The sequence below is a fragment of the Vespa crabro genome, chromosome 8 (assembly GCF_910589235.1).
Source record: "Vespa crabro chromosome 8, iyVesCrab1.2, whole genome shotgun sequence".
Taxonomy (NCBI): domain Eukaryota; kingdom Metazoa; phylum Arthropoda; class Insecta; order Hymenoptera; family Vespidae; genus Vespa; species Vespa crabro.
Genome location: NC_060962.1, coordinates 2,363,037 through 2,377,775, shown reverse-complemented (window position 1 = coordinate 2,377,775; position 14,739 = coordinate 2,363,037). Strand labels below are relative to the sequence as shown.

General features: G+C 34.4%; 2 protein-coding genes across 2 annotated transcripts in view; both read right to left on the bottom strand.

Moving 5' to 3' along the window:
- LOC124426172 overlaps positions 1 to 3,403 on the bottom strand; it is a 50,705-nt gene extending 47,302 nt beyond the window's left edge. The window contains exon 1 of the mRNA XM_046967555.1: positions 2,821 to 3,403. Coding sequence (XP_046823511.1) covers positions 2,821 to 2,928 — 108 coding nt within the window. The 5' untranslated portion in view covers positions 2,929 to 3,403. The remainder of the gene's footprint in view (positions 1 to 2,820) is intronic.
- Positions 3,404 to 5,078: 1,675 nt separating this feature from the next.
- LOC124426171 lies at positions 5,079 to 14,452 on the bottom strand. Its single transcript, XM_046967554.1, has 5 exons — positions 14,089 to 14,452; positions 12,617 to 13,038; positions 8,395 to 8,484; positions 5,769 to 5,834; positions 5,079 to 5,585 (listed from the first exon to the last, which is right to left on the bottom strand). The coding sequence occupies exons 1-5, from the start codon at positions 14,450 to 14,452 to the stop codon at positions 5,304 to 5,306; spliced, it is 1,224 nt and encodes a 407-aa protein (XP_046823510.1). The 3' UTR covers positions 5,079 to 5,303.
- Between the last annotated feature and the right edge of the window lie 287 nt (positions 14,453 to 14,739).

Genomic DNA, 14,739 nt, shown 5'->3' with positions numbered 1-14,739 from the left:
AAAATCAGAACATGAACAAGTTTTATAATTCTGTTTAGTAAGTTTCTTAAAAATATAAGATACAATAAGAATTACTTCCATGTATTTTCATTTGGTATTATACATGGATACATATGTAGCCTGTTAAAATAACGTATTCATGTACATTCAGTCTAAATATTGTTTATCAATGAATATCTACGAAATCATATACCTATAATTTAACTATATATAATTATAGCAAACGCGAGCATTCAAAAGATAACTTTTATTGTAATGATATATATATATATATATATATATATATATACCTTAATATATAATATATATATACACTAATATATATATATATATATATATATATATATATATATATATATATACATTAATTAATGCATAGTATCGATATATGGAATTATTATCAGTAATTAATGGAGGAAGAGATATAGACGCATGGCTATCTGATAATCGATATTCTAGTAATAATGCGTATACCACGCGTAACTGTAATTCTCTCTATACGCGTGATGTAAGCAATTATAACATAGTCTACAATCATCTTGATAACGAATGATTAGGCAAGATATCGCAGCCACGAAATGATTCGAAACTATTTCAAACTAATGTACAATTACTCATATGATAACTAACAAGCTATTATTTTTCCTCTTATTGAGAATTCGTTTTGATTATCAAACAAAACAGCTAGTTTCATCAAAAGGAACTTCAAATTTCATAGAATGGAAAATACGAGGTTCTCGCAGTATGATCAAATTAAGAAAAAGGAAAGGAAGAAAATATCGATTATGGAAACGTCGTTACTCGTGACACTCAATGTAAAAGACAAACGATATGGAAATGTAGTTTAAAGCTTTCTCATCCGTCAGTTCGTTAAGATACCTTTCACATACCAATTTCAGGATGATTAATACTTCGCCCGAAGCGAGCCAATCAGCAACGCCAAACATACAAGCGATATCGCACGCTCTTACGCTTGTATGCGTGTACTACATATATATATGCCTAGATAGAAACGAGAAATGAAAGGCGTATTGGAGAGAGTAAGAGAGAAAGAGAGAGAGAGAAAGAGAGAGAGAGAGAAATAGAGAGAAAGAAAGAAAGAAAGAAAGAGAGAGAGAGAGAAAGAGAGAGAGAGAAAAGAAAGAGAGAGGGAGAGAGATGGAGAAAGGGAGAAAAAGAAAGAGAGATAGGAGAAGGGATAATTCTCATTGTTCCATAGCGAACGCCCTCGAGGCGACTACCACTTCAAAGGCATGAATGGTTAGAGTTCGACACAGCTCTCATCGAAATAGAGTCCGGCAGGTAATGAACTGCCCTTCGGCAATTGCAACTAACGGCAACAGCCCAATAACCCGAACCAAGTGCTGGAGATCCATTATCTATTTACATAAGATCCACCATGAAGCAACTAAGAGTTAACATTGATCATTTAACCTGGTTGTATATTTTCTGCGGGTTAAGTTAGATATGTGTACAGCGCTATATCAATGTCCAGTATTTACTGCACATGTCGACCGACAGAAAAGGTAGAAAAGTCAAAAGCTATTACAAATTTGCTTCCATGAAAACGTACAAAAATGTTACACGAACTTTATTCAAGCTCAACCATGCATTTTAATAAATGGTGAATGCAGGGACACACGTTTATTAAATTTTTTTTCATTAATGTTCAAGTCAGTCATAAATTACGAATAGCGCTGCAAAACATATCGAAAATATTATATTTACTCGAATTCTCTTGATAGATTGGAACAGATTTCTATGTGATTATGACCGAACAAAAAAAAAAATTTAGTTCGATTTTTCGCAATTTTCAAACGATTCATTCGATATCTCATTAAAACTAGTTATTTTACATTTTACATACCATTCAGTCTATCCAATCTAGTCGTTAACTTCTAAACATTTGAAAAGCTTATAAAGCTTATCAAATGAACGGATCGCTGTATCGAAAAGTCAAAGTAACTTTCGCATTTCGTATTGGTCGTGGTTTGTTTGAAATTTAAATGCGTTTCTGAACTGGCGCAGTTTCGCGAACGTAACGAAGTCAACGACTTTAAATCGATTCTCGTTAGCGCCGTAGCATATTTTTACTTTGAGTCCCAGATTGACTAGTCCAAATAGTCACGCGACGTGCCTGGGAGGATTTTATCAAATGTACATATCGCATAAAACTTTTGCAATGCCAGGCCACAGTATTATCGCCCATGCATTAACGCCTATCCCTTGCCGATTTCAGAATTAACTTCACGATCTATTTTACATATGCTTAATTGTAATTGCTATAATTATATTAATGTCTTAATGTCTCAAAATGTTTCTGCGACGAATAATAACTTAGAAATAATGAATTCGATTTACAATAAAAAAAAAAAAAAAATAAAGAAAGAGAGCAGAAAAAGCAAGTAATTTCATTAAAGTCGAAAGTTTCTTTAGGACCAATTCTTTAGTTCCCCCAAGATTCACTTCGTGTCGTTCGTATGTACTCACGTGCGAGAATGGCTAGGAAAGATTCAAGGCCATGAAAGACGAGAGTCGCGCGCTCCCCACGTGGTAAGAAAAGGGGTGGTAAGATGCCGTGAATCATCAGTAGCGACATCTCGTTTTGTTCAGACAACGTGCAATGTTAGCGACGATCGAAATTAAGGTACGTGGAAGAGAAGTTTACGAAGGAAAACGAAGGAGCGACTTAAAAATCGATCGTATAGATTTTGTAGTAAACGAAAACAAAGATAAAAAAGAATGAGGAAGAAAAATAAGAGAAAAAAGAAACAGAAGAAGAATTAGAAAGTGAGTTTAATCAAGGCAAAAGGGACTCACCTGAATCATTGATGTGTATTGACACGCAAGGCAAACCACCCCTTCTAGTGGTAGCCTGCTGACGAAATCAGTCTCTGCCAACCTCCGTTGGCCTCGATCCACGTACATTCACCACAGCCACTAGCATCAGCCTTTCTCATCCAACGAGAAACCCCTAGCAGCTTTCCTCTAAACTCCGTTCCACTCGTCCTTGGCCTGGCGCCTTTGGGTTCACGAGTTCGTTGCTATGTATGCAGGTCCTTGTCCTTTCCAACTCTTACACTTATTCTACGCTTGTATCGCACTCGCGTTGTAACGACAACAACAACGACGCCTAATCGATTTCATTGAAAGCAACGACAGGTAGTAAGAAGGATGCAAGTTTATTTACACGTACTAAGTGGAAATTATGTGTCCGGCACGAGCTTCCAAATCGCACCACTGATAGCGCTTCTGTGAACTTAGAAAGCGCGCGCAACCTGTGGATCGATTCCGACTTTTCTCTCTCTCTCTCCACTCCCCCCACCCTTCTTCTCGCCATCTTTCTCGCTTTCTCTCTTAACAAGTGAGATGTGAATATGTAGGTATATACATGTGTGTTTGTAAAGCTTTCGTTTTCTAGGTAATGTATTAATATATCTATATATCTATATGTATGTGTATACGCGCGGAAGACTTTATTACACTGATACTAAGACATACTAAACTAATTTTTCCAACATTTTTTAGATGGATTTTTAAATGTGGTTTGGAAAATTAGAGCGACAATCGCGAAAAGAAATAATTGGAAACGATTCGTCTTGATTTTTTTACTATTTTTCTTGATGATTTCTAAGTATTCGTGTCATATAAAAAAGAACCGAAATATTATTGACCAATTTAAATATCAGATTTAAGTCTAATATATAATAGTATCTATAAAAAAAAAAAAGAAAAAGAAAAAAGAAAGAAAATTTTACGTAGTATTTCGCAAATCTATTTTCTATCGACTAAAACTTTCACGATGTAACATCATTTCATTAGGAAAAGGCCATAAGCACATTTTCGTTGTGAAAGGAAAGAAAAAAGAAATGACCAAGCGGAAACTGTTTAAACACCACATAGGAGTAGGTGGATTAAAAAATAAAGACAGGATACTTTAACAAGTTATATCGCGGCATGAATATAACTTTCTTCAAGACACTTGCTCCGGTAACTAGCAAATTATTTTTTAAAGCGTTGTTTAATCCCACACACTTACATATTCATGAATACACTAAAAACAACATTTACATAGGGGTTACGATGCAATGAAAGAGACAAAAAACAACAGAGTGGGTAAAATATAATGATAAGAAAAAAAAAGAGAGAAATTTACTTTCGTATGAAAGCTGTTCTAAATTTTTTCTTTTTTTCACTAAAGTTCGCAGAAAATATAGATTAAACCGTATAATATAATCGATTGAACATCAATTGCTTGAAATCTTAATAAAATTGTTATTTTGTAATTCAATGAAATAGTACATTTTTGAATAAAAAATGTTTAACATTTAAAAATAAATGGAGATGCTTATGATAGTAGTTACTTATATGTAGTAATTCCATTCACTTTTATTTCTCATCTCTTCAGATTGTCCATCGTTTAAAATCATCGGCGCACATTTATTCGCTTTTGCGATCTCGGTGAAGTCAAAAACATTGAATAATTTCTGAATCTTGTAGAGGCAAAGCCAGAGTATACGCATTTCCCCAACGTACCGTACGCTTCGCTGTCGCCCGTATAGACTGTGTACAAGTACGAGTCTCTCGTGTACAAGTACACATATCTACGTACGAATTCTACCCCTTCTCTCCCTCAACTCTTCTTCTCCTTCAAACTCCCTTCGCGAGGAAAACCAAGCTCATATTCGGATATAACAATGAAACCGACGGAGGAACTCCCAAGATAACGTTCCCCGAATAATTTATATCGATGGAATTAAGTTTAAATATTTCATGGTTCGACTAATCTCTCGGGTATCACGACAGTTTATATACGAAAGGAACGTTCGTAACAAAATAACATGAATCGTGTTTCTATGTCTTTTCTCTGTTTTACTTTCAAGGGAACATAATGACCACATATAATGACATAATACGATAGAGCAAAGGTATTTACGTATAAATGTAAAGAAATAAAAAGTAACACTTTCATCATAGCACTGAGTACATTTTTCTTTCAACTTTTCGCGGTAATAAACACACGCTACGAAAAGCTAGAATATAACACTTCTAAATGAGTCCTTGAAAAATGATACGTACGTTATAATGAAGTCAAAAGAACAACTGTAGTGTTAGTTAATGAAATGTAGCCATTCATATATTTTCATTAATTTAAATGAATCCCTCTACTGTAACAGTGAATATAAAAAAAAAAGAAAAAAACTAACAAAATAATTCGTTGACGCATTTAACGACATGGTAGTAGGATGATACATACTTTAGCTTCAAATAAATAAACAATAAATTATCTTACGTTTAGATCTTCAGGAACTAATTGCTTGTTTTATTAATTTATCGACCAACTCTTTCTCATGTAAATGTCGTTGTCGTAGAGAATCCAGATAAGAATCTTCAAAATGGTTGGATGAATTTAGAGGACTGTAACAACTCGTCGATTTTCCTTGTTTCTTTATCTTTCTTGATGAATTCGTCGTACTCTGTTTCGATATCACCAATTTAGCTAGACGATTTGAATGATTTTTTCTCTCGACGCTATCACTTCGTCCATTTACTTTCTTTTCTGTAATCGATGAATTCTTATGGATCTACAAAAAGTAAAAAAAGAAGAATCTCCATAAATTTCACGATTTTCCTTTGGACTTAACATTCTATAGTATCACGAATTCAAGCGAGTAATTTCACAATGAGATTTCGTATAGAAGATCGAGCAAAGCCGTTCAAATCCAAAGGGAGAAACGAGAGAAGCAGAAAAAAAACGCTCGACTTACCTTCGGATCGGTGTTCCGATGGTTCAAAGAAGGTAGAAAACATTTTCGAGGCGCGATGCGTCGCGACTGTGAACACAAAGAAAATCAGTGTTTCGCGGTATCGAGAAAAGAAGAATAGGACAAGAACTATAGAAGGAGATCCTGAAAATCGAAACGATTCTTTAAAGTCGAATTTCTTTATCCCCTTTAGCCGTATCCTTAGATAAGATACGATCGAGCGGTAACAACTTTGTGTGAAGATCGTTCGATCATCGGCTACGAATCGCCTTATCTTTGTCTTTCTCTTTGTAAATCTTGGAAAAGAAGAGGAAAGGTCGAAGTATGAAATCGATTTCACGCTAGGTACGTGATGCATCCCAATCCATTGTAGAAATCGTATCGATGATGCGAACTCTCTATATAACGCATATATGTATATGTAATATAGGAGAAATCTATATAGATATAGGTAGATGCTTAAACAGAAAGGATGTGTCTGGTACTGTGAACAGTAGCTTTCGAAGGGTCAAAGATGCGTAAAATCAAATTTCAGTGTCCTGCGTTACTACAAGTATAGAACCTAGCTATTCATGAATTTAGCTACATATGTAAAGCTCGACCAAGTCCTATACTAGAAGCGAGCAACCCTTAGCACTTCTATCCCTTCTGTTCTCAAACCTTGTCTGCTCATAGCTCGCGGTTCCCGTGGCTCGCATCGTTCGCTTTGTGCTTATAATTGGATTCACGTTCGAGTGGCATTGCTTAAACCAATACCATCTATGCCAATTTCGAATTATATACTGATGCAGCGACGTCTTTCACGTAAATTTAACATTTCAGGATGATGCTTTCTTGTCCTTTGTCGAACAAAGGCTACACTAGAATTAATTGTGCTTGGTTTACTCTAATAAATGATCTTCTAGGAATCGACTCATTTCTACGTGTGGCATTCTATTATACTAATTATGATACCAATAATAATTAAAAGGGTCGATTAGTGTTTCTCAATTATTTAAACTTTACGAAAATATGTGTGTAACTGTCGTACTCCTTGTATAGATAGATAAAACTATACTTATAATATAACAATGGGAATAAAATAAAAAACGATATATATGTATATATATCTTTAACATTAAAACAAGGTGTCCTAAAAGATTTAATTCATACTTCAAGAAGGAATCTTATTGAACAGCTTTCTAACTTTCCTTTGTTTCTTTTTAAAAATTCTGCTTGAACTAGCATAATGCCAAAAGTTTTATTGCGTACTTCACTTTTGGGAATGTTTGTATTAAACTATAAATCGTGATCATTATATAATTGTTTTAAATATTTTTAATTTGCGATATATTCAAGAAAATTTAATTGGAAGTTAATAGTTTCCGAAACAGAAAAATTCATGGAAATTATATCATAAAACACTGTAAAGTTTAAAAATCTACGGAATTCGTAACTTTTCACTTCATGATTACTCTCATATTCATTGAACATTTTATATACCTAATTACCGTGTACAGCGTCTACTCTGCGAATTCATTAAAATTCTTCATAAACATATCACCGAGCAAATTGACAAAATTTTACACCGTAAAGATAATTATTTTCTCCAGCTAATGACAAATACGAAACACACGGATGTTAAATTAATGTTCTATTAATCAATTAACATCACGGTTCGTTAAAATTCTCATGTAGTATTGCTTTATGAAATAAAAAATGTTCTGTCAACAGAAAATCTTTCATTTAAAAAACAATGAATGAAATGTAAAAATCTTATCAATACGAGACTCTTTCATAATCGATAATATGAAATAAGAAACAAATAGCAAAAAATGTTTAAGGTTGTTAAAGTGAAACAATTATTAAGGTGCGTAATTAATTTTGTTAATAAATCTTGTGCACAATATCATACCAAGACTCAGCTATCGTTTATATTACGTGTAAAGTGAACCAGTCCTCGTTCACTGTGCCTCTTTGCATTCACTAATTGGCAATTAAATATCGACCACAACATAACTGAACGACGTTCGTGTCAATTTATCTGTTCGTACCTAGTACAGCTACAACATCCCTTACGTTTGTTATATCTTTTTTTAACTTCTTTTTTACTTGTTTTCTTCATTGAACACCTACTTTTTCTCTCTACTTTGACTCCAGTGAATATTTGATGCAAGTGCCGGTTACATTGGACCGTTATACCTTCCTGCTAATTACAAGCCACGCTTGAAGAAAAAAAGTCATTCAGCAAGTCGAAATTGCGCGTCAAAAAAGAAAAAGTTGAAGGACTTGATCATTAACGTCATCGATTATCCAACTAATTTGACATAAATCGATACATCCTTTTAATGTCTCTTATCGTTCGTTTTTTTTCAAAACGAAGATATATGTAAATGAATATACGCTGACGTATATTTTAAATCAGACAGTATTGTTTCTACAAGTAATCATTATAATATTGTCAATTTCAATGGATGAATTGAAAAAATAATTAAAAAAAAAGAAACGGTTTGTAAAATCGAATATCTATCTTACTCTAATATCAATTATTCTATGTACCATGTTGCACGGACTTTCTGTTTAAAAAACACATACAAAGTTCAGAGTTTCTTTTATGCTAGTAGGTTCTTTCATATCGGTGCATTCATACCTTGAATCTCTGTGCTGTGTGAAGTATATGCTGGCGGTTGCGTTCACTAACCGAGTCCCCGTATGACCTCCGCCGCATCAACCACTCTCTCTGCAACAACAAACAAGCCTTAAAGCTACCCAACACTCAGGCCAAACTTTCAAACTAAACACATGGGGTGGATCTATCTCTGTCTTTCTTTTGCCTCCTTTACCTAGCCCATCTTTCCAAAGCCATCCAAAGGCTTTATTTACTTTTTACGAAAGTTTCACAGAGGGGAAATCTACGTCGTCAGTACTACCTACGTTTTCTTCTGCCATATATATATATATATATATATATATATATATATATATATATATATATATACTTGTGTGTATATAAACATATATACTGAAATATATATACTATATTCCAAAGTATATATGTTCATGTAAGTATATCTGCACTCGACTGCAGATGCTATTGCTGTTGCTGCTATTGCTCAAGAGCCATATCTTACTCGCAAAGATATTTAGCTCTTCTTCCAACGTTAAAGTATTCTTTCAAGTTGATAAACTTAAAAGTTCTTTACAATGTCGATACTTACATAGACACTTGAAACAACATCTCGTTTGATGATACATCGATGATTCATAATGAAAATATATCTGTTCGTAAAGATTCAGGAAATAAATCTTTTTTTAAATTGTGAAAGAAGACGAACGATATATTTATATATGTATGTATGTATCTATGTATTTATGCATTTATGTATATTCAAAAAAACAGTAATTATTTTCTATCGTAGTTCCGAAAATTCGTCGAGACTTTAACAACTATTTGTTTCGAAAGTTTTCTGAGGAGGAAACTTCTGATACCAATTTATATGGTGATCATCGGTGATAGCATCGTTGCGAAAGAATTTAAATATTCCCAAGAGAAAGGGAACGATCCTCCCTTATACGAGAGCATAGAGCTTAAAGGGTTTTAAAGGAGTGCCGAGGGTCGATCGATTCGACTACACAGAAAATCGTCAAGGTACCCGAAGGTGCTTACCGGCTTGAATCCGACACAAAGTAGATTATGCAAATGTCCCGTCGAACGAGAGAAATGCGAAAGAAACGAGAGGACGAGAGGATATGTAGAAAGTGTAAAAGAGAAAGGAAGAATGGAAAAAGGATATATAGATAGAGATAGAGATAGAGAGAGAAATAAAGAAAGAGAGAGAGAGAAAAAGAACGTATAGGTTATCTAGTCAAGAAAAGGTTTGCCAGAGTGTGTCGGACATAGTACGCGAAGTCGTTCCTAAAAGTTAAATGAACCGACGGTCGAACGAACCACCCTTGCTACACTTTAACCCCTTCACTTCGTGATCTTTCTTTCTTTTTCCCGCTAAACCTCTATATTTATTCTCTCTCTCTCTCTCTCTCTCTCTCTCTCTCTCTCTTTCTTTCTCTCTCTCTCTCTCTCTCTCTCTCTCTCTCTCTCTCTCTCTCTCTCTCTCTCTGTCTCTATCTCTGTCTCTCTGCCTCTCTGTCTGTCTCTCAACAATCTACAGTCTACACGTAACTAACACACGTCAGCATAATTAAACACCAAGAGCAGCGGAAATACAGTGAATGTGTAATATTCATAATACCTCTCTCTCTCTCTCTCTATATATATATATATATATATATACGTGTGTGAGTATGTGTGTGAGAGAGAGAGTATATATATACACACACATATATACATGTATATATCTTTAAAATGAGTATAATTAAACCTAGCATCTACCCAGTTATATCTCATCTAAAGTCATTTTAGTCTATTATTTAGTCTATTCTCGGCGGACAGTGCATACCCACTAAAAATATATTTATTCTCCTGGATCGGTAAATTTATCTATTTTTCTTTTCCTTTTTTCCCCTTATTCTTCTTTTTATTCGGTAATCCTGCATAATGATAAGCTAACGTACTGCAAACACGCGCTTATGAAAAACGGTGCATATAAAAGATTCTGTTCTTTCGAAGCAAACTTCGATGTTGCGTAACGTTTGATTACTCTTTCCTCTCTCTTTTTCTCTTTTACAATCGTTCCGTACTCTCTTTTATCATCTACTCTTATGTTATACAGAACTAGCTATTCTACTAGCTGATATAGAACAAGTACGTTGTTCCATTATATGGACTAGTCGGTATATTAATTCGCGGACAAGCTCGATAAAACGTGTATTAAAATGAATAACAAGCGTAGCAAGTACCATATTACTAAATACGCATAATAGTAAAATAATGATGTAAAATTTGAATGCAATATTTGGATTATATTACGTTCCAATTTATCATCTACTATATAATTATAATTAGTCATCAAAATGCAGAATTTCGAAGCATTTGAAAATTAAACTCAACCTTCCAGAAATTTATTATTCATCGTTCGATTTATTAAACTACAATAAACTATTATATAATATATTTAGAACATTAAAATGTTCTACATGTGTTTAAAGTTATACAAATATTAAAAACTTGTCTTAGCATTTAAACCGATTTGTGTAATAAAGTTTTTATTTACTTTATATGGCGAGCAAATGGATGTCTCGCAGTGCTATAAAAAAAAATCATAAAATTATAGTTTATTGCACTTTATAAAATATTTCAATGCGTAAAAGTTTCGTTATACATTCTTAAAGTTTGATGCGAATAAAAAGTGATACGAGTAAATAATCACCTACGTCATAAGCTAAATGTAAAGAATTTCTGAGTAGATATCTAAACATTTTTTTAAAACAGTTAAAGAGAGAAAAATAAAAAAAGGATTTCTGACATGTTGAATGCAACATTGTATTCGTATTTGGCAAGGGACTATGAAATCTTAATTTCCAATCCGCTAAAATTGTTTTCACAGTCCTAGCTCAGAATCCTAGCTAACGCTATTTCCTTTTCTCTCTTGCCATGTATCCTAAAGTCACACACTGACATACAAAAGAAAATACTATAACTATACATGTAGCTGGAAGTAAGAAAATCCGAGATACGAGTTTCAGTAAACTTACTTTTTCCTCGCTTCGTGCCTGTGAATCTGAAAAATTTACGAAACATTCTACGCGCTAGAAGTATTCTTTTCAAAGGGTCCATAACATTTACAATATCTTCTATTATAAGAAGACGATAAGCGTGTTAAATATTCATTTTCGGATAAATATATTTTCTTTTTACTTTATATTTCTTTGACAAATAAATAATACCAATAATTCATGTCAATCATTTCTCTAAGATTGAAAATATATGCATTCTTAAACTCAATCGAAATGACGCAATGGAAAAAATGAAAGAAACTAGTCAGAACTAAAACATAGTAGCTATCTTTGCGACCCTAGAGAACTATCTACGATAACAATCTCTATTTCGAAGACATGGTTCAAAACGAATTTAAGTAGACGACTTCTTCTTCTTCTCTATATTCGAGCGACGACTTCTTCTTGAGCGAACCCGGAAACGTCAGGATTCAATTCCGCGAGTATACTATATTCTACTACTCCACTTGGACTTTTGAGAAGAAAGTAGTACATAGGAGAAAGAGAGAAAATAATAAAGAGAGAAAGAGAAAGAAAGAGAGAAGACTATAGTAAGACAGGTGGTAGGAAACAGCCGCATCTTTATTAGATTGAACTTATGGAGCCGTGCGACAACCTAACTCGCTTTACGTCTTCCGTGAAATTGTAAACTGTGACGGGTCGACGAAACAGCAAAGTTTCTTCGACTCTGCTTTCTTAGCTACGTTCGAACTTGTTGGCAGCTTAACTTTCAAGGAGGAAGCAATGAAACGGAACTATGAGACCCATCCGTTAGAGCACCGAATGCTTCTAACTCGGCCTGATTACCCTTCAACGTGAGTAGCCGAACGAGAAGATATATCTATTCGCTCGGTTTAGGAGAACATCGTCAAGTCGAGCTATCGTACTATCCCAATCTCAACACCGCGAACTATTTCGGATATTTAGAGGAACGTTAATATTCTCGATTAACTAATTGTAAGATCCTTTCGAAAATGAAGTACAATTAGGTACAATTCTAATTTAGTAACATAAGTATATTCCTTACATTAACACATATATAAATAAATATATATATTTATTTTATTAAATATATATATATATATATATATATATATATATACATATGTAAAGTATGAAATTTTACTTATTTACTTATCATATACGTGGAAGATAAAACTCAAAATGAAAAGAAGATCCAAGAAAAATAACAAAGATACCTTAGCCAATATTTCTTCCTTGTCGGGTCCAAGAGAGCGATCGGGCTTTGGTACAGACAAACTTCGATAATCCTCGATAGTATACGGTTTATAGGTAGACTTTTTGGCCAATCTGCTTTCGGAGGCGCTGCTTTTGAAAGATGTTCGTATTCTAGGAAAATTATCCGAACTCTTTGCTGAATCCGTGGAGATGCGAAGAGAACGCACAGTCTCGCAGGATCTAGTAGTACGAGGCAATCGCGTCGCGGAACGCTCGATGAGACGCCGGTAGAAGCTGAGTTCGCTTTGATCGTCCCTTGAGAAGTCGGAAAAGGAGATACGGCCACCTCCTCCTTCCTCCATATCGAGTTCCTCGCTGTCTCCGTAAATCGACAGACTCAATCCCTCCGGAGATCGAATAGTGTGTCTGTAACGCGGCAGACCTGAAATCGAGAAAAACAGTGAGAGACTTCGTTCTACCTGTCGTCCTTAGATCGTCGTTTTTAGATCGACATGTGTAACGCTTAAAACGTTTGAGAGATTACAAGGGTATGAAATCGTGTATAAAAAATGAGATCTGACATTCCTCTGGATAAACGACTATAAATATAAAAAATAATCGATTGAAACATCCTTTATCATATTCTTTTACATATATCCAACGAAAATCCGATAGAGAATCCTCCATTCTTCAAAATCTCCTCTCGATACGATTTTGACCACGCGTTTACTTAAAACTTACGAACATTTGTCTCATCCGAATTAGTTCCGCACGCCTAACTCAATGCCTTTGGACTATATCGAGCTTCCAAAGTACTTCTACTTTCATACTTAATGGCGCCATTTCTCTTCATGAAATATTATCGTGTACGTATCCGCGTGCTCATAATATTAAGAAGAGATTACAACAGCAAAGAAAAAGAGGATGGGATCTATCTCGAAGCGACGAGATTACCCTCTTTCTTCTCTCTCTCTCTCTCTCTCTCTCTCTCTCTCTCTCTCTTTCTCTTTTTCTTTCCTTTTCCCTTTCCTTCAGCCCTTTTTACAAACTTTACGATCAAGAAAGACGACGTCTAATCAAGAACAAAGAATACATTTTTTCCGACAAAATGGTTTCTTTATCCCTTTCCACTTGTTCTGTTGGAGCTTCTGTACAAGGCCAAGACTTTACGTTCGTAAAGGGAACGAACAAACTATAACAGTTACGGAGCTAAAATAAATGTAAGTGGATTCTCTCTGGGAAAACAACTAAATCAGAATTTTATTATGTAGAAAAGGCGTGTGCCAGAATAGCTCGTGGCAAATTCAAATGAAAAGAACCGAATGTAATTTTATATGTTACGGTAAATTTAACTCCTTTATCTAAGTCTTATCGTATACCATGAAAACAAATATAAAAATAAAACAAAATAAAATTGAAAATATAAATATTCAACGTAACGAAAATATTCTTAAATATATTTTATTAAACTATAAACTAAAAAAAAACTAACTCAATCTGCGACGATGAATTTCCAGGTAAGATATTTCTGGCTTTTTGAAGGTCTGCACATTTGACGTTGGAATTACGTTGCCTAACTTTCTGTTAACTTTCACGGTCATCTCGGTGGTAGCTTCCTCGTCGACATGAAAACTGCATTTCGTAGGAGAAGGTACAACCTTTTTGAGGAAAACCTTTTCTATGGGTTTTCGTGACAAACGATCATCCTCCCTTTTCTTTCCCATTTCATTCGCTTTCTTCATTCTTTCTTCGCCACGATTTACGCTCTCGTGCTTCTCCCTCTTCACCTCGGCTTCTTCTATTTCTTTCTTTTTCATCCTTGTCGTTGTCTTCGTCGTCGCTGTCGCCGTCGCCATCGTCGTCGAGAATTCTAACTGTCGAGACGTTTTCGCAAGTTTTCCTCTCGCAATTATCGCATTCCTACTGCCGAGAGTGTTCGGTTTCCTGTCGCGACTGCAATTCTGCACGGTTTCATTAAATCTTTCACCGTCTGTAAATATTTTTTCCTTTTCTTTTCCCTTTCCTTGTCTTTTCTTAATAATAATAATAATAATAAAAAAAGAAAAAAAATCATCTCTTTTGTTCAATCGAAAATTTCCTTTTGCTTTATCAACGACGTCATTTATTACATACCTACCTCCTC